General features: G+C 56.6%; 1 protein-coding gene across 4 annotated transcripts in view; it reads left to right on the top strand.

Moving 5' to 3' along the window:
• The window catches only part of PTPRU (protein tyrosine phosphatase, receptor type U), a 57,375-nt gene that overhangs the window by 13,320 nt on the left and 24,258 nt on the right, over positions 1–19,797 (top strand). For all 4 annotated transcript variants that reach the window (XM_027903166.1, XM_027903165.1, XM_027903164.1 and 1 more), the window contains exons 2-14: positions 1,332–1,460; positions 7,748–8,019; positions 8,106–8,187; positions 9,044–9,159; positions 9,260–9,434; positions 10,388–10,681; positions 11,255–11,563; positions 15,118–15,227; positions 15,514–15,715; positions 16,625–16,727; positions 17,144–17,417; positions 19,087–19,123; positions 19,582–19,720. In XM_027903166.1, the coding sequence (XP_027758967.1) occupies positions 1,332–1,460; positions 7,748–8,019; positions 8,106–8,187; positions 9,044–9,159; positions 9,260–9,434; positions 10,388–10,681; positions 11,255–11,563; positions 15,118–15,227; positions 15,514–15,715; positions 16,625–16,727; positions 17,144–17,417; positions 19,087–19,123; positions 19,582–19,720 (2,242 nt within the window). The remainder of the gene's footprint in view (positions 1–1,331; positions 1,461–7,747; positions 8,020–8,105; positions 8,188–9,043; positions 9,160–9,259; positions 9,435–10,387; positions 10,682–11,254; positions 11,564–15,117; positions 15,228–15,513; positions 15,716–16,624; positions 16,728–17,143; positions 17,418–19,086; positions 19,124–19,581; positions 19,721–19,797) is intronic.

Below are 19,797 nucleotides of genomic sequence, written 5' to 3'. Positions count from 1 at the left end.
AGGACCAGGGGGGCTGCGGTGCGGGGGCAAATCCGCGCGTGGGCTGGGCAGACGCTCCATTTCGGGAAGAGTTGGAAGAAAGCTGTGATGTCTCGGTGCCTCCAGGCGTATGAATAGGAGAGAATTCGCTTTCGGTTTCTTTTAAAGAGAAGTTTCTTCTGGTTCTGAGAGGGGGAAAAAAAAAACCCAAACAGTTGGTGACAGAGCTGGAGCGTGCCCTCGTGCTTTATTAGCGCAAAGAGGAGGAAGAGCTCCAAATATATGTAAAAGAGTTGGGAATTGTCATTTTCTTGGCATTTTACGGGCTTTTTTCCCCCCGGTGTTTGGACTTGTGTTTGCCTAAGTGATGCATCCAAGCGTCCCCGAGCGCAGGGAAGCACAACCCGTGTCGGCAGCAGCGAGGCCATTAACTGGCAAATCCCCGGGTGGTGGTGGTGGTGGTGGGAATTACTGATGTAATTTGGGATAAAATGCGGGAAAAAAACCCAGCAGAAATAATCCCCTGGCCCGGCTCTGCTTTCCTGCCCTCCCATTAGGGGATATTTGCCCTTTGTTCGTTCCGCTTGCTCAGGGCTTTCTGAACGTGCCTGCCCTGGTCAGCCCGGGGGCCCCCCTGACATCCCCAGCCCCTTTCTCGTCAGCCCAGGACCCCCCCAGTCAGTCCCAGCCCCCCCTGTCAGCCCAGGGGCCCCGTTAATTAGCGCTGGTCCGACGTAATCGAGGGTTTAATGGGACAATGGGTCAGTGTTAATGAACCAGCCCCCTGCGGCCCCACGGACAAAGCCGGCTGCGGGGATGGGGGATGATGGGGAAGGCTGGATGGGGGGTGATGGGGAAGGCTGGATGGGGGGTGATGGGGAAGGCTGGATGGGGGATGATGGGGAAGGCTGGATGGGGGATGATGGGGAAGGCTGGATGCGGGATGGAGAGCTGGATTCAGGATTATGGGGGTGCCTGGGTGCAGGATGGAGGGGCTGGAATGTGGGATGCTGCAGGTGGCTGGCTGTGGGATGGTGATGGCAGCTGAGTAAAGGATGGAAAGGCTGGAATGTGGGATGATGAGGGGAATATGGGAAGGAATATGGGAAGGCTGAATGCAGGATGGGGAGCTCTCTCCATGTCACCTCCCATGGGGACAAGGGACCTTTTGGATTTACTCCCAGTTCTCCATGCTCAGCCAGGGAGGTGGTGCCTGGGTAAAAACCAACCCCAACCCCCAGCAGATAAGTATCTAATAAGAGGTGGGCAGGACACCACCCTGGTGGGGTTTTTGGGGAGGGAGCAGCCGCCCTGTGGGGTCTCAGCAGGCACTGACAGGACTGTCCCCACAGCTGGCTGCACCTTTGAGGAGGACAGTGACCCGAACCAGTGCGAGTACAGCCAGGGCGAGGACGATGACTTCGAGTGGGAGCTGATCCGGAGCTATTTGATGCCTCACCTGACACCTGACCTGCCCCACGGTGAGTCCCGGTGCCCCCTCTGTCCCCGGGGACCTCTGTCCCCAACCCCCCTCTCTGTCCTGCACTCTGGGACTGTGGGGTTTAATTCCTCCTGCTTTAATTCCTGCTTGGAGTTTAAACTGAGGCTTGGCTCGTCCCGGGTTGTGTGGGTGTGGTGTGATGAGCTGTGTCAGTCCTCAGCACAGCGAGGCACGATGGGTGTGGCCCTGGGGGAGGGTGACACTTGGGGACAGGGCAGGTGGGACCCTGTTGCTGCTGGGGGAGGAGGGACATTGTGTGGCATCTCTGCATGGGAACTGTAAAGGAAGAAAATGCAAATGGACCTTTTTTTTTTTCTTTTTTTTTTTTAAATCTCATTGCTTTTAAACTGTTTTTTGTTATTTTTCGGGTCCATCTCCTCTCTGATGGCCAGGTTGGGGGAGCAGAGCCAGCCAGGCAGCTGTGGGGAGCTCCCCTTCTCCCACAAGAATGGTGTGGGCACCGTGCCTGGGTCGCATTTGGGGGCTTTACTTGCTCCCTGCTCCCAAATTTGCCCCACTATGACCCCCTTGAGTTGTCCCTGAACCCATTTGCTCTGTGAGATGCACTGGGCTTGGGATGCTCCTTGTTTTTGGGACTGCTGGCTCCTGCCTGGTCCTGAGGCTCCATCTCCTGCCCAGCCTGGAGGGCCGGTCCTGTGCTGAGGATGGGCAGAAAGAGCAGAGCTGGTCTGGGGCTCCTCAGGAAAAATAACCTTTTTTTTTTATTTATTAAAATATTACCTGCTTTACAGAAAACTCTTTTCTGCTCCATCAATCTGCCTCCAGCTGTTTATCTTGTGCCTTGCTCACGCCAGGGCTTAATTTGGCTTTTTCCCCTCCGATAACTCTCCTCTTCCTTTTCCCTTTTCCCATCACTTTTTCCTTCCATCCCACTGTCCCCACTGGCATGTCCTGGGTGCTGGGTGAGGGCAAACGACCCTCAGCCTGCCCTGTGGGACTACTTTGATGATTTTCCAAATAATTGCTTTAAAATGCACTGTCCTAATTGGTGTGTGTCCAGGAGAGGGGCGGGGGGGGGGGGGGGGGGGGGGGGGGGGGGGGGGGGGGGGGGGGGGGGGGGGGGGGGGGGGGGGGGGGGGGGGGGGGGGGGGAAGCAGAGCTGGGGGTTGAGGTGGCTCGTGATGGAGAGCCTGAAATGTGTAATTAGTTGAGTTTTCTGCTCGATTTTCAGCTGTCATTTAAATCTGCAGTGAACTCTTTAAAGCCTGGGGGCTTGCAGAGTGGAAGGGGGCAGCTCTCCCTGCTTGAGGAAAAAACTGAGGGTCAGCAAGGGATGGGGGGGATTAAAGGAATGCTGAGAATTTAGGAAATAAACTCCAGGGTTGATGGGGGGGGAAGCGGATGTGACTGTCCCAGGTTGGATGGTGTGAACGTGGAGCATCTCAGAGCCCTGGGAAGAGCACCCAAACCTCCTGGTGAGGGACAGTGACACCCAAAGGGATGTTCATCCCCCAACACCAGCCAGATTCTGCTTTCCCATGGTCCTGGGGCACCCAGTGGGTGCAGGGCCCCTGGTTTTGTGTGGTTTTCCCCTGTTTTCTGCACGAGGCTCCAGCAGCCCGATGGCCCCTCTCGGTCCTGCAGTGGCTGAGGGGGATTTCACAGCACTTGGGGCCTCTCCAGGGAGCACTTTCCAAAGGAGTCTCGTGGTCTTAGATTAAAATGAGTTTTTATTGGAGATCAGCCAGTCTCAAGGAGCAGAGGATTTATTGGAGCTGGTGCTGGCTGCTGGCCACCTGCCTCTACCTTTCCAGCCTGCTTTCCTTTGGCTTTCTTGTTTGGTTTGGGGTGGTTTTTCCCCCTCTCCTCTTGACTTGTCTCTCTTTCACCTAAAGATGATGGATGGGTCTCTCCCAGGTTGCAATAGTGATTTGCTTTGGTTTTTTTTATCTCTTTACTGCTTTTTATTTTAAAAGGAGCAGTGGGGAGCCAGGAAGGGCAGGGGTGAGGCTGCAATCCCAGAATGGGTTGGGTTGGAAAGGACCTTAAAGCTCATCCAGTTCCACCCCCTGCCATGAGCAGGGACACCTCCCACCAGCCCAGGGTGCTCCAACCTGGCCTTGGACACTTCCAGGGATCCAGGGGCAGCCACAGCTTCTCTGGGCAACCTGTGCCAGGGCCTGCCCACCCTCACAACCAACGATTCCTTCCCAATCTCCCATCTCTCCCTGCCCTCTGGCAGTGGGAAGCCATTCCCTGTGTCCTGTCCCTCCATCCCTTGTCCCCAGTCCTTCTCTAGCTCTCCTGGAGCCCCTTAAGGTGCTGGAAGAGCTAAAATAACATATTTATAGGTGGTTTTTTTTCCCTCAACTGGAGCTTTTTCCTAGATTTTCCTTCCAAACTCAGTGGCATAAGGAAAAACCCTCTGTGACTCGGAGTTTCTGTGCCCTGCTTGGCTTTTCACTCCACGCCCGGAGCTGTCCCTGCACGGCCCTGTCACTGAGCTGAGGGGTAACCGAGCTGTTGTCCCCACCCTGATGAGTTCTGATGTCCCCTCCATCCCCTCCAAGGAGTCACTCCTTCAGCTGGCAGCTCCAGCTCTGCTTCCCAACCAGCTCCTGCTCCGCATCCATCCATCCATCCAAACCTTGCAAAACGAAGCCCGATTTTTTTTTTTGTTTTTTGGCTCCCAGGGGAATTGTCCAAGGTGGTGAGAGATCAGCCCTCGGTGCTGGGGCTTCCCTGGGAGACGCTCAGTGCAGAGGTAGGGATTGAATCCCTGATTCCTGCGCCTGCCCTGACGTGGAGAAGGATCTGACACACGTGAAGGCACTGACAGCTTCATTTTCCAAAGGGGATTTCCTGGAGACAGATGCTGCTGTGCTCAGACCCGGTCCCTTGGCACCTCTTGTCTGCCAGAGCCGCCCTCTCCCTGTCATCCTGCCTGCTTTCCACTGCCTTCCGAGAGCTCTTGGATATTTTTTTTTTTTTTTGTTATTTATTTTTATCTCTCAGTGGTTTTGTAGGAGGAAACAGGGGGGAGTGGGTTCTTCTCTCCTCTTCTTGCAGGGCTGTTTGGGTTTTTCCTGGAGGGATCAGTGGCAGGCAGGACCCTTGGGATGGGGAGAGCTGCCCCTTCCTGCAGGTGAGCAGGACTTCACCTGGAACTGAGGGAAAATCCTGTGGGAGATCTTTGCTCTCCGACTCATGGCCGAGGTTATTGGAGGGTTTGATTTTTCCTCGAAGACCTGGTTTGAATTCCAAGGAAGATCTGATCCCACAAGTGGGGAAAATTCACCTGGAGACCCCCCAGGAGGATCTGCTGGGAGGGTCCAAGGCTCTCTGTGCTGGTTTTGCAGCTCAAGCCTCATCATTGACTTCTGCAGAGCAAGTTGGTGGGTTTTCCTCAGGGAACAGTGCTGGAACCTTGTTTCTCTCTTCATTTATTTGTATGAATTATTATTTAGTGCTTTTTGAGTCTTTTCTCTCTTTTTCCACAGAGCACTTGGGGCTCTTTTCTGAAAGCAAAGCTGAAAATGAAAATATAATATATTGCTGCAGCTGAGCTGGGGATGGCACAGGGGGGCTGATGTGTTATTTGTGGTGACAAAAGGGGGGTGACAGCTCACCTGGACCTTTCTTCTGTCAAACCAAGCCTTGAACTGAGGAGCAGAAGGAGGATTTAAGGAGCGATGCACAATGTTGATGTGCACCCAAATCGCATTTTGAATTGAAGTCTCAGTCATGGAATAGTTTGGGTTGGAAAGGACCTTAAAGCTCATCTTGTTCTGCCCTCTCTGTAGGGAGGGACACCTTCCACTGGCCCAGGTTGCTCCAAGCCCCGTCCAACCTGGCCTTGGGACATTCCAGGGATCCAGGGGCAGCCACAGCTTCTCTGGGCAACCTGTGCCAGGGCCTGCCCACCCTCCCAGGGAACAATTCCTTCCCAATATCCCATCTAACCCTGCCCTCTGGCTGTTTCAAGTACCTCTGCTTCTCCCGTGTTTAAAAAAACAAACCCAACCCACACCCTGAGCTCGAAGCAAAGTCCAGATATTTACAGCAGAGCAGGATATAATTAGCGCAAAAGCGAGCGGTTGGAACCTGCTTTTTTCTGATGCTGCAACACCGGGGAGAAAAATTAAACAGGGGGAAAATTGTGTGTGTGTGTGGGAAGCCCTGCCTGATGAGGGAGGAGGCTCAGGTGGATCCCTGCTCCCAGATGGCCTTTAATGGGCATTCTGTGTCTTTTAAAATAACTCCTGGGTGGTTTAATTTTAGTCTCGGCCTCTTTATTTTGGTCCTGTGGCTCTTTGTTTGTGAAGGGGGGGGGGGGGGGGGGGGGGGGGGGGGGGGGGCGGGAGGAAGGGCCTGTGTTTGTTAACGAGGGTCCCTTCGTTAATGAGGTGGCCTTTGGGACATGTTCCCTGGCACAGGGAGGGGGTCAGCAGTCACCCCCCCCATGTGCCATGGCCCGGACCAAATGGAGCTGATCTCGTTAGAGCAGAAGTAATTTCGCTGGGAGGAAAGGAGAGGAGAAAAAAAAGGGAATTCTGGACACGGTGCCTTCCCCTCTGTCGGTGAAATGAGCTGTGCTGGGCTCCGAGGACGTGAATTGTCATCGTTTTAGTTCACCCTGAGTGGCCACCCCAAGGGGCCAGGTGGCCACGTGGGTCAGGGACACGGGGAAAATTGGCTTCGTGGTGGTTTCTTTCCCCTTCGGCCCAGCTCCCATCCCTGAAGGATGCACTGGGAGATGTGTGTGGTACCTGGCACTGTGCCACCCCAGCTGAGCCTGTGACCCCCTGGGTGTTTTGGGGTCCCCCCAGGTGCAGGTCCCAAATTCTGTGGGGGATGGATGGGTGCCTTCTGTGATTCCAGATGATGGGGAGGGGATGGATGAGTGCCCCTGCAGTCCCAAATGCTCTGGGGGATGGATGGGTTCCCCCTACAATCCCCCCTTGCCTTCATTAGGCTTTTCTTGGAGCTCCTCGGTGGGAGCCAATGGGAGGAAGTGCCTGGATTTGGAATTAGCCAGTGGTGAGAGCCATTAATAACGGAGCACAGACTGTCAGGAAAACAACGGTGGGCTTGGATAAACGGCCCAGCTTTGTTACTTACAGCTCCTGCTGTTACTAAAATGGAGATTAATGATCCCCTCGCCTTTGGAGAGGGGGAGGATTTAGTGGGGCAGTTTCTCATCTTCCCTGTGCCCCACCCACCCCATATCCCACCCCGTATCCCACCCCCACGGCCCTGCCATGGACAGCTGGGACTGCTGCATCCCCCTCCTGCCTCCAGACTGCCTGATGGGAGCGTGCAGGGCAGGGAATGATGCCACCCTTGAGATCCCTGTTGGGATTTTCAACCTGCCTGCCCCAATAATTAAGGCTTCAGGGTTGCACTGGGGCTCCTGGCTTTGCTGCTGGGGATTTGGGGGGATGGGAGGTGGGATACCAGCAGCTGCCAGTGGTGGGGCAGGAGCTGGGAATGGGACTGACACAGCTGGGACCTGCCTGGGGAGGGGGATTGAGGCAGCTGAAGCTGTGAAAATTAAAGGGGAGCAGGTAGAGGGGCTCTGGTGCCATCAAAGCCATTCCTGACCCCGGTGCCCTGGGAAGAGGGGGCAGGTTATCCTGCAGGCAGCTGGTCCAATCCTTTCCTCCTTGTCCAGCAGACAGGTCCCATCTCAGTGTCCTGCTGCTGCCCACAGAGGGATCCAACACTGACTCCATCCCATTCTGCACATCCCCCAGGGCATGGACCAGTGTCCTGGGGAACATGAGCATCTTTGTGATCCCACATCCTCCACCTCCTCCATCCCTGCTGGCAAAGCTCAGGAGATGTGGAACGGGGGATTAAAATTGTAGAATCCCCTGACCTGGACAGGACCCCCGAGGATCATCCAGTCCAAATACTGGCCCTGCACAGACACCCCAACAATCCCACCCTGTCCCTCAGAGCTTTGTCCCAACCCTCCTGCAGCTCTGGCAGCCTTGGGGCTGCGCCCACTGTCCTGGGGAGCCTGTTCAGTGCCCAACCAGCCTGTGGGGGGAAGAACCTTGCCCTGAGATCCACCCTGAGCCTGCCCTGACACAGCTCCAGCCATTCCCTGGGGGCTGTCCCTGCTCCCCCCAGAGCAGAGATCGGAGCTGCCCCTCGGGAGGAGCTGCAGCCCCCGCTGAGCTCTGCCCTCAGTCTGCTCTGCTCCAGCTGCACACACCAAGTGCCCTCAGCTGCTCCTCAGGTGTCTTCCTCTCCAGGCCCTTCACCATGTCCTACTCACTCCGTGCTCTCCCTCCACAGGCTCCTACCTGATGGTGAACTCCTCCCAGCACGCCCCAGGCCAGAAAGCTCACCTGCTTTTCCAGGCCCTGAGAGAGAATGACACCCACTGCCTGCAGTTCAGCTACTTCATGTACAGCCGGGACGGGCACAGCCCCGGCACCCTCAGTGCCTACGTGCGGGTCACGGGGGGCCCGGTGGGCAGCGCCGTCTGGAACGCCTCGGGCTCCCACGGCCGCCAGTGGCACCAGGCAGAGCTGGCTGTCAGCTTGTTCTGGCCCAACGAGTACCAGGTGAGCCCCAGCAGACCCCCCCACCCCAAAAACACCCCCCCAGTTTCCCCCCGGCCACGGGGTGACCCCTGTGTTTGGTGCCGCAGGTCCTGTTCGAGGCCGTGGTGTCCAGCGAGCGCAGGGGGTACCTCGGCTTGGATGACATTTTGCTCCTGAATTATCCGTGCTGTGAGTGCCAGGGGGGTGGCACCCGAGGCGGTGGGGAGGTGGGTGCTGGTATCCTGGGAAAGCAGGGCTTGGAGCTGGTGCCCGTTGGGATGGTCCTGGAGAGAGCGGGTGGACTAACGCTGGGCACAGCCTGCGTGTCCTGCTGTCACCTGGGCTGGTGGAGCTCCATCCCCTGGGCACCTCTGAGGCTCCTTTTTCCATCTCCATCCCCATCCCTGCCAGCTCCAACGTTGGTGCAGTTTTCATGAAACCTTGGAAAAGCACAGGCTGAACATGGGGCCTGAGTGTCCCCATCAAGAGGGGCCACCCAGGCTGGTGGGGACCCAAAATCCCAGGCTGTCCCAACACACTGGCTCTTGGAGTTCACCACTTACTTCTTCCAGGCTGGGGTAGAAGACCTGCCCTCCTCTGTCAGCCCCATAGCCTGCATTTGGCAGGGGTGCCAGAGGGTGCATCCCTCAGGAATGAATTCCTGGGGTTGGTGTTTGCTGGGTGCTCGAGTGAAATGCTTCTCCTCGGTTGGTTGGTGCTCCTGGAACACCTTCTGCCAAAACGCTGATTTTCTCACTAAATTAAAAGAAGTCTCTCAGGGAAAAGGTCTGTGGCTTTTTCTCTTTACCTCAATTTGAGGTATCAAAGAGCTAAATGCTCTGGAAAAGTTCATGTGGATGAACTCTTGGAGTCTAAATATCTGCAAAACACCCCATTAAAGCTCGAGGCTTCGGGACCGGGTTTTTCGGAGCTCGCTCCCAGCCGCGACCTCCCCGGGTGGGGTTTTTTTTTGGGGCGGGATTTTTGCGAGGATCCCCTCAGAGCCAGGCCGCCTTGTCACCTGTCCCTTGTGCCCCCCTGGCAGCGAAAGCCCCTCATTTCTCCCGCCTGGGCGACGTGGAGGTGAACGCGGGGCAAAACGCCACCTTCCAGTGCGTGGCCGCCGGGAAGGCGTCCGAGGCCGAGCGCTTCCTCATGCAGGTGAGGGGTGGGGTGGTGGTGGTGGCGGTCCCTGACTCGGGGACGTGTTTGGTGGCCTTGGGTGTGACTCCAGTGACGTCTGGTCTGTCCCGTGGCGCAGAGGCAGAGCGGCGAGGTGGTCCCCGCCGCCTCGGTGAAGCACATCAGCCACCGGCGCTTCCTGGCCACCTTCCAGCTGGACGAGGTGTCCAAGGCGGAGCAGGATCTGTACCGCTGCGTCACCCAGTCCGCCCGAGGCTCGGGGGTCTCCAACTTCGCCGAGCTCATCGTGAAAGGTGGGTGATGTGCTTGCTGGTGGGGTTCCTGGGTCGTGGGTGGGCCGCCTCTGCTCCGCTGTGGGCAGAGGAAGAGGAAGGTGGGAGGCCCTGGGTGGTGGGATCGCAGTTTCTTTTTGCTGCACGCAGAATTTGCAGCGTAAAACCAGGAAACTGCCTTTGCTGGCGGCCTGAGATCATTTATTTTTGATTGCAGTAGGTGGGAATTAATTAATTATGGTGAAACTGTGTGGCACCACGCTGGGCTGTGTCTCTTATAAAGATAATTAAGGTTTGATCAGGTGAAACCCTATTGCAGCTGTTAAAGCCTTACTGAGGGCACATGCACAGGCTGAAGTTTGGGGGCTGGCTGGTGCCCTCCTGGACTTTGAGGTCGATCCCCATGTTCTCTGGGTGGGGAATCTCGAGTTTGTCTAATGCTTTCAGCATGAATCATGGAATGGTTTGGGTTAAAGCTCAAATTGTTCCACCTCCCTGCCGTGGCAGGGACACCTTCCACCAGACCAGGTTGCTCACAGCTCCATCCATGGCCTTGAACACTTCCAGGGATGGGGCATCCACAGATTCTCTGGCCAACCTGTGCCAGGGCCTCACCAGTCCATGAGTAAAGAATTTTTTCCTAATAACCCATCTAAACCTACTCTCTGTCAGTGTGAAGCCGTTCTCCCTTCTCCTGTCACTCCAGGCTCTTGTAAAAGGTCCCTCTCCATCTTTTTTGTAGGCCCTTCTGGTACCAGAAGGTCACAATTAGGCCACCCCTAAGCCTGGCTTTATTGCAGACTGAATGTGGTTGGTTGGTGTGGGAAGAGATGCTGGGGATGTGTCAGCTGTAACAAGTCAACAATAAAATTGTGGCCGCTGTGGTCGTGCCAGCGTTGGCCTGGCTCTGGGGACACCCCAGAGCTGCTTTTGGAGGGGAAAGCTCCACCTGCCCCTTCTCTGTTCCCTTCCAGAGCCCCCCACACCCATTGCACCCCCCCAGCTGCTCCGGGCTGGCTCCACCTACCTCATCATCCAGCTCAACACCAACTCCATCATCGGCGACGGCCCCATCGTGCGCAAGGAGATCGAGTACCGCATGACCTCGGGGCCCTGGTCGGAGGTGCACGCTGTCAACATGCAGACCTACAAGCTCTGGCACTTGGACCCGGACACGGAGTACGAGATCAGCGTCCTGCTCACCCGGCCGGGCGAGGGGGGCACCGGCAAACCGGGGCCGCCCCTCATCAGCCGCACCAAGTGTGCAGGTGGGTCCCACAGGGCTGAGGTCCCCTGCCACCCCAAGCCCTTCCCACCACCCGTGGGTGTGGAAGGATGTTCGCTGCCATTAATCCAAACCACCCACGTGCGTGTGTTGGCAGAGGAACTCGTCTCCTTGTTAATGCCAACTGCTCCCTTCATGCCAGAGCTAATTAAACTTCCCTGCCGTGGCACTCCCCTCCTTTCAAGAGTCACAGGCTTGGTGACAACATGAGGGTTCCCATGGCCTCTCTGTCTGGTTATCTGGGGCTGCTCATAGGGTGGGTGCTCCCGGTGCCCACCAGAACAGTGGGGCTGGTGCCTGACCTCACCTCCTCAGGGGAAGGATGAGCCCGTGGGGGCTGCTGTCCCTACAGTGTTGGTGGCCGTGAGACCCAGTGATGTCCCCAGCGCTGTCTGCAGGGCAGCAGCATCCTGTGCTGGGGCTGGTCCCAGTTTTGGGGTCAGGGTTGCTCTCTGCACTCCCCCCTGCGCTGTAAAAGCCTTTTCCCTGACAATACACATAAATCCGTGAGATGTTTTTCCTCCTCCCTCATCTCCCCCCGTCTCTTCCCGCACAGAGCCCATGCGGGCCCCCAAAGGCCTGGCTTTCTCCGAGATCCAGTCCAGGCAGCTGACGCTGCAGTGGGAGCCCCTGGGCTACAACCTGACCCGCTGCCACACCTACACCGTCTCGCTCTGCTACCGCTACTTCGTGGGCTCCGGCCACAACCAGACCTTCCAGGAGTGCGTGAAGATGGAGCGGAACGCCAACCGCTACACCATCAAAAACCTGCTGCCCTACAAGAACATCCACGTCAAGCTCATCCTCTCCAACCCCGAGGGCCGCAAGGAGGGCAAGGAGGTGGTTTTCCAGACGGATGAGGATGGTGAGTCCGCTCAGGGAGGTGCACCACTCCCCCAAAAATGCGACTCTGTGGCTGTTGAAGTGTCGGTGTGTTTCTTGTGGTGGCCATCCGCGGCTCTCAGCCCACGGTGGGAATATCTCCTGTGGCATTGCTCTTACTGGGGAATGAAAAGGCTGTTGCAGACTCAGGGCTGTGCAAGGGGAGGGGAGAGAAAGGGGCAGTGATGGTGGTTGGGGAAGGGAAATGCTTGGGGGATGGGTGAGGGTGTCAGTGCAGACACATCGCCCTCCTCCTTGGAGTGGAGTTTTACCCGTGCCCGGTCTGGTGGAGGGTGTGAGAGTTGGCTGATGCCCAGCTCCTCCCAGCACAAGCCTCCTCACTCATCCCTTATTGGGAACCAAAGCCTGGCAGTGATAATAACAGCAATTAAAACAATTAATGCTCTGTACGTAGGTAACATCTTTTGTCTGCTTGGTTGCCGACCGATCTGGCACTGCTGAATTCCTGGGAGAGAGCTGTTAACCAGGGCAGGAGCAGCTTTGCTCGGCTCCCCCAGTGCTCTTCCCCAGTTCAGTGTGCCCTGGAGTGGGTTCAGGTTGTGCAGACGAGCTCTGTGATGATCAAGGCCCCGTTTTTTGGCACAGCATTGCTCCTGAATGGCTGAGCTGTTGTTTTCCCTCTGTTCTGGCTGTGTTTAGGGGTTGGGTCCCCACTACAGGCACCTGAGTGAGGTGACGTCCTCACTGCTGCTTTGTTTTGGAATCCCCTCCAAGGCTGTCGTGGTGCTGGGGCCACTGGACAGGTCTCCCAGGTCTGGCCTTACCTGCACTATGTCCCTCCACCAGCAGAGTATTCGGGTCACTTGGGGTTCTGGAAACCAGTGGGTATGGCAGGAGGTGCAGCACAGGGTGTGTGTGCCACCCATCAGTGACAGGTGACATCCAGGGCTGGCCTCTCCCACTAGTGACTCGTTCTGCTCGTCACATCCTCTTTGCTGCCCCACAGGGACCTCCCCCGTGTGCTGTGATGACCCCTCAAGGGTAGCTGGGCAGAGCTGCCTCTCTTATGGCTGGTCCTGCACTGGTGGGGCCAGGGATTGCCATCCTGCTCTATGGGGCATGTGTGGGTGCAAGGAGCTGTTGCACCCCTGGCTGGGTGCTGAGTGTGTCCGGAGCATCCTTGGCTCTTGTAGAGTCACGTGTTGAACAAAACCAGAATTAATCTCCAAAGCACTTTTTAGCATCAAGAATCAACAGTTAAGGCGGAAGAACTGATACCTGCAAAGGATCCAGCTGGCTCCAGACCCCCTGAGGACCCCTGAGGAGAAACCTTCCATGGAATTCCCCTGCATGGGACTCTCCGTGATTTGGGCCCTGCCAGTGTGTGTGTGATGCTCGTCCCTCCTGTTTCCCAGGCTTGGAAAGCAAAACCTCCAGAGCCGGAGTGGGGCTGAAGCGTCTGAAGAAACCTGAAGTGTCTCCAAGTCCTGTTTTTGTCTCCAAAGCCTAAATCCAGCACCTTCCTCTGCACACCAGCATTTCCCATATCTCCAACACCGAGCCTGCCCCTCCGGGGTCACCCGGCTCCTCCCTCCTGACGCTTCATTTTCCAGCTATAATTGCTCCAGCTGTTCTCACTGGGCTGTGACTGCTCCAGCTGTTTTCTGATGGAATATTAATACAGGAGCTCCAGATGTCTTTTTGCTGTACTGTAATCACTCCAGCTGCTTTTCCCTGGGCCTCGATTAACTGGGGCTGGTGGCTTCCCCCTTGGATTGAACCTGGGGCCGTGTGTCTGTTCGACCTCCTCAAGATGGATCCATGGATATCCACCTATGGATATAATGCCCTCATTTCACCTGGGCTTGGCACAGCACCTCCCTGCCTGCCTGGCAGGAGGATGAGGATTTTTGCACCCAGGACTGGGTGATGAGCAGCCACCCGTGCAATTAAGCCAAGGTGCTCGAAGGCTCGTTAATCACAGGGCCCTTAATTGGGGTTTATTTTGGCACGAGGACAGTTGTGGTGGCAGCATCTGCCGGTGCAGAGCTGGGGCTGCTCTTGGTGGGCTGCAAAGATGCACATGCACACATCCCAAGCGGGGAATCCCTGGATTTGGGCTGGAAGATGCATTTCTGGGGTGTTCATAGCTGAGCCAAACCAAGGGTGTTGTTCACAGCACCCTCTTGGAGCCCAGGCAAAGTGGTGCTGGTGCACGGGCAGGACACAGGGAGGGATCTGCTGGATCCATAGGTTTTCCAGCTGGTGTTTCAGTGCTCCATATGGATGCAGGTGACCCAAAGCTGGAGATTTTGTCCTGTGTGCGTGAAATGATGGATGTCAACCCCAGGTGCCTGTGGAAATGCCACTGCAGTGTGTTGGTGCTGCGAGGAGCCAGTTCTGTCCCTTGCAGTGCATGCAAGCCCAAATAAATAGATATAAATCCATAAATAAATATATCTATATGTGCATATATGGATGGCAGAGGGGTATATGTGCATCTGGAAGCTGTTGTGTGCATCCTCTGCTGGTCTCAGCCTGGTGTGTAGGGAACACGGGATGCCTGTACCTATATACACAAATATATAGGCTGTATATGTTATAATATTAAGATAATATATATAAATTGTACTCTAGACAGTAATTTAATGATGATACAATATATAACAATAGAAAATAAGATGTAACTGCATATATAATACATGTCATACATAATACATAATGATAGAAAATAATACGTAATTATATATATAGCATAGGTTATAAGATATATATATATATGTATAAAAATACAGGTACACACATTCCTGCCCCAAAGGCTTCCGTAATTTTCCCAGGATTTAATAAGAACCTGTGTACACGTGTAGGACACAGTGCCTCTGATTAAATTAACTTGTAAATCAAGTGGAAACGCCGTGTTTGCACGGTGGGAAGCGCGGGAGGAGATCCCTCCCTTCCCTCTCTCCTGGCCCTGTAATTAGATCTGAACAAAAGCTGTGGGGAGAAAGGAAAAAGCAAAGCAGAGGGGCAGGGCTGCTGTCCCTCTGCAAGGAGAGGGGGGTTGTTTGGAGAGCGGGCTGTTGCCTCTCCGTGGAGAAATCGATGATAAAGGAGCGGATATTGATCCCGGTGCTGCTGATCGCCATTGGTGATTACAGTTATTATTGTGGTGGTGTTAATTAGAGGGGAGGGCCTGGACATGTCTGTCTGCAGGTGAGGATGTTGCTGCTCGCTGGCAGTGTCTCCCCAAGGATTTCGGTTGTGGGGGGAAAGGGGATTGATTTATTTTGAGTTTGGGCAGGTCGTGCCGGTGACGGCGGGTGGGAATTGCTGCTGGAAACGGAGCCTGTGGGATTTGTGCCGTGGGGTGGGGACGTCCCCCTCCCATGGCAAAGTGTCACCAGCAGGCCCAGGAGCATCACTGCCCCGGGGAGCATCTCCCTGGGGAGCACACGTTGGAGCTGGGCGACACGGCAAAGGGGATGTGGTGGCTCGGTCACGAGGGGTTTCCTGGAGGATTTCTCCTTCTAAATTAGTTTCCTGCTGCATCCAAGCACGTCCCCTTTCCTTCCCCAGTGCCTGGGGGCATCGCCTCAGAGTCGCTCACCTTCACCCCGCTGGAGGACATGATATTTCTGAAGTGGGAGGAACCGGTGGAGCCCAATGGCCTCATCACACAGTACGAGGTACGTCCTGGAGTGCTGTGGCTCCCGGAGCGGGGACAGAGGGACACGGGAGAGTCCTGTTGGAGGGATGCAGTGGAGGGAATTTGGGACAACTGCCGCTGTTGCTCACGGGGATTAAAGGCAACTGCAGCACTGCTGCTGCCCCCAGGCCCTGCGTTTGGCTTTTCTGGCGAACCTCTGCTTTTGATTTACCCCAAAAAAACATCGGAATTGATCCCTTTCACCCGGATCTGGGCTCTCCCCCTTCTCCCACCGCCACGGGTGACGCTCTGCCCTGTCCCTGCAGATCAGCTACCAGAGCATCGAGTCGTCCGACCCGGCTGTCAACGTGCCGGGCCCGCGCCGCACCGTGTCCAAACTGCGCAACGAGACCTACCACGTCTTCTCCAACCTCCACCCCGGCACCACCTACCTCTTCTCGGTCCGGGCCCGCACTGGGAAGGGCTTTGGCCAGACGGCGCTCACCGAGATCACCACCAACATCTCCGGTAGGTTCCTCAGGCTCCACGCCACGGCCTCTCCTCCGCTCCCGTATCCTGTGGTGGTGTCGTCCCTCTGCGGCACTCCCGTGGTTCTGGAGGCTGGAAGGTTTTTGGTGACTGGAGGCTGCTGTGGAAGGAAGGATGCTGTTGGGGGTGGTAGCTGTGCTGTGAGACCCACCTCAAGCTGGTGGGTCCCTGGCTGGGGAGTCCAGCCAGCTCAGTGCTGGTGCCTGGTGCTGTCTGAGCCCTCAGTGTACAAGCCAAGGATTAATTGGGCTTCGTTAATGAGCCGTGCAGTGCTTGAGGCTCTTTGCTCGTGTCCATGGTGTCACTGTTTACTGCAGCAAACGGGCTGAGATGAGCCCAAATGGGGGCACTGAAACTGCAGAGCAGCTCAAACTGGACCACAGTGATGGTTTGGGAGCCACAGGGCAATGCCAGGCATGAGGGAATCCCCCACCTTGGTCTGGGAGTGCTGCTGGGCTGGCTTGGGTGTGTTTCCACCCCAGGGGTAAAGGCCACACTTCGATTCCAGTGATTCCAAGTGCCAGTGGTTCTGACTGGTGCCATCCCTGGGCACATCTTTAAGCCCCAGAGCATTTGGGTCCTGCCAAGGTGGGATCCCGCTCCTGTCTCCTTCCCTCTGCCAGACCAGCCTTGTTAACCCCCCTCAGTGCACACCCAGGGGTCCTCTCCCAACCCTGACACTTGTTCAAGACCTGGAGGGTTTTTTTTTAATTGCAGTAACTCACATTACACCATTCGGTGATGCCTTGCCCTGGGTAATGGTGCTCGTGCCTCAGTATGTCCCCCCAAGCTGGGGGTAGGTCTGAGCACATTCTTGGGGCCAGGACTCATCCCTGGGGGCCAGGACTCATCCCTGGGGGCCTGGACTCATCCCTGCTCCCTTTGCAGCTCCCACCTTCGACTATGGGGACATGCCATCGCCGCTGAGCGAGTCGGAGAGCACCATCACGGTGCTGCTGCGGCCGGCGCAGGGCAGGGGGGCTCCCATCAGGTAGGTCGGGGCTGCAGGAGGGTGAGACCCCCACAGATGGGGTGGGACAGCAGGGTGGAGCTCCGAGGGAAAGGACAGGACTGTGTTTTTCCCAAAGCTATTTTTGGGTATCATTCTCTTCTCTCAGCAGCAGGAGAAGAGGGCACGGTCTTAACCTGCTCCAGGGGAGGTTTAGGTTGGACATTGGGAAGAAGTTCTTTATGGAGAGAGTGATCAGACATTGGAAGGGGCTGCCCAGGGAGGGGTGGAGTCACCGTCCCTGGGGGTGTTTAAGCACAGACTGGATATGTCACTCAGTGCCACGGTCTGGCTGACAAGGTGGGGTTGGGTCACAGGTTGGACACAAAGATCCCAGAGGTCTTTTCCAGCCTGGTTGGTTGATTCTGTGATTCTAACCCGTGCCTGGCCCTTGGCAGCACCTACCAGGTGATAGTGGAGGAGGACCGTCCCAAGAAGCTGAAGCGGGAGCTGGGGGGCCAGGAATGCTTCCCGGTGCCCCTCACCTTCGATGATGCCATGTCCCGGGGCTCTGTGCACTACTTTGGGGCAGAGCTGCCCGCCAGCAGCCTCACCGAGGCCAAACCCTTCACTGTGGGGGACAACCAGACCTACAGCGGCTACTGGAACCCCCCCCTGGAGCCCAAGAAGGCCTATCTCATCTACTTCCAAGCCATGAGCAACCTCAAAGGGGTGAGTGGTGGGACCCTGCTCTGGCTGGTGGGTTGGACCAGGCAGAAGGCAGGTTGGGGTTTGGGGGGGGGTCAGGAAAAACGGGACCTGTTTGAGATCCCCCTTGGGCCACCCTCTGGGCTCACCCCCAGTGTCCTGCTCAGGGAGGGGGCTGGAGCATGTGGTATGTTGGGGTGGGTGTCCCATTCCTCCCAGCACCCCTGGGCTGTGCCTGTCCCCACCCCGGTGCTGACACTGGACAGGGAGGAGTCCAACCTCCCCCACCCACTGCAGTACCAGCCGTGACTCCACAACCAGCACCAGTCCAGGGGACACCCCATTCCTGGGCTCATCCTGACGTGGAGAAGGACCGTTTGGACAGGAGGAGCTGTGTGTGCACTGCTGGGCCCCACTGCTGACAGGACGGCGAGTCCCAGCTCCGGAGAATTCCTGGGAGCTCCCAGGCTGCCTTTCCCTGCCTTCTGCTGCCTGTTCCCTCTGTGAAGGTGTAACAGCCCTGCTCTGACAGCACCCCCACATCCCTGGGCTGATTCCTCCAAGCCATTGATGGGACCACCGGGACCCTTCTCGGCATCACCTGCTCCAGCACCTCCCGTCCCACCCAGGGGAGGAGGAAAGCAAAGCAGCGGGACCACGGCTCCATCCTCATCCTGCAGGGCTCCATCCTCATCCTGCAGGGCTCCATCCTCATCCTGCAGGGCTCCATCTTGCTGGAAGGGTGCTGGTTATTGAATCCTTCCCTCGGCTCCGGGGTCATTCACACCTCGCTGGGTTGTAATTAGAGCCGAGATGGACAGGGAGGATCTCGGCTCTGGCTCTCTCAGCACCGCTGGATAATAACTGGTAGCTGATGCTGTTTTATAGCCTTCCTGCTAGGAGGCAATGGATTTGTCCTGGCTGCTGTCAGACGTTGCAAAAAGGCTGGATCCTGGCTGGGGTTGTTCATGGGTTTTGTGCCAGATGAAGCAAGAAACAGGAGAAGGAGAAGCTGGTAACCCCAGGGAGAACGAGGCCAGATCTGGCCCTGCCCTGGGCCTGTGGCATGGGCAGGTCTCAGCCCAAGGGTGGATGGAGCTGCATCACCAGCAATGGTGTCCTGAGGGGTCGGAGGATGCTTGGAGAAGAAGGCAACCCTGCCGAGATGGTGCTTTTTCGTTTTGCAGCAGAAGATGGAATATTTCAGTTGAACCCATCCCTACATTGCAGATATTAAACTGTTGGAGACCTGAGCTGGAACCTCATGGCAAACTCTACAACACACACAGGGCACTGGGACTGGGGCTGAGAACTTTGATGGAAAAAAAAACCAAACCAGGAAGCTCTGGATGACGACCTGGGAATGTTTTAGCTGCAGTTGGTGACCTGCAGCTTAACTGGATCTGCTGGGTCCCTCTGATGGCCTTGAGCTTTGCCATCCCCTCTGTGCCAGGAGCAGTGGCCTTGGCTAAACCTGGGAATGCTGGGGGCAGCTCACTCAGCAGCATCTCTTGGGATGTGGGTGCCCAGGAGCTCCTTGGGTGCTGCAGCACCAATCACCAGCAAACTCCCTCGATTTTGGGAGGGGTCAAAGCACCAACAGACCAGCCTTGCATCCACCCAGCCTCGATGGGAGTGGGGAGTGGAGCTGGTGGGATCATCCAGCACTGATCCTCCTTTTTTCCCTCCGTAGGAGACCCGGCTGAACTGTGTCCGGATCGCCCGCAAAGGTGAGCCCACCCTTTCCCACCCAGGCTGTGGCTCCAACCCTGGTGGTTGGGGCCGTGCTGGTGGGTGTCAGGACTGGTGCTGGTGGTGGTTGAGCTGGGTGTGATGGTTTGATTCTTTCCCACTTCCTTTGGTGCCTGGGTTTTTCCCCCTTGGTTGAGTTTTCCCTCTTGATGCCGTTATGGTGGGGGGAGTGGAGCCGGTGGGGCTGGATGTGAATCCGGGGACGGATGATCTTACATGGGGCGTGACAAAAGGTGGCACAAAGGGACTTGCCTCACCCCACTGGAGCTGAGGGAGGGCCTTGCCCATGGTCATGGTGTGGCACTGCAGAGCCCTGTAATGCCTTGGTGGAACAACAGAGCAACGAGCACCCCATAGGACAAATCCCAGTGTTTCCATGTATGATGTTCCCAACCCCCCTGGAGCTGAGCGATGACCTGTCCTTGTCCCCTGGCAGCTGCCTGCAAAGAGAGCAAGCGTCCCCTGGAGGTGTCCCAGCACTCGGAGGAGATGGGCCTGATCCTGGGGATCTGCGCCGGGGGGCTCATCGTGCTGATCATCCTGCTGGGAGCCATCATCGTGGCCATCCGGAAGGGGTAAGGAGACCTGGTACTTCACCTGTCCCTTCCCTTCCCAGCTCAGCCCTTCTCCACTGCCCCAGCACTGACTGGGA

Source organism: Empidonax traillii, unplaced genomic scaffold (genome assembly GCF_003031625.1).
Source record: "Empidonax traillii isolate 1590-97213 ecotype Southwest subspecies unplaced genomic scaffold, ASM303162v1 scaffold940:size231622, whole genome shotgun sequence".
Taxonomy (NCBI): domain Eukaryota; kingdom Metazoa; phylum Chordata; class Aves; order Passeriformes; family Tyrannidae; genus Empidonax; species Empidonax traillii.
This window is presented reverse-complemented; position numbering and strand designations above follow the sequence as displayed.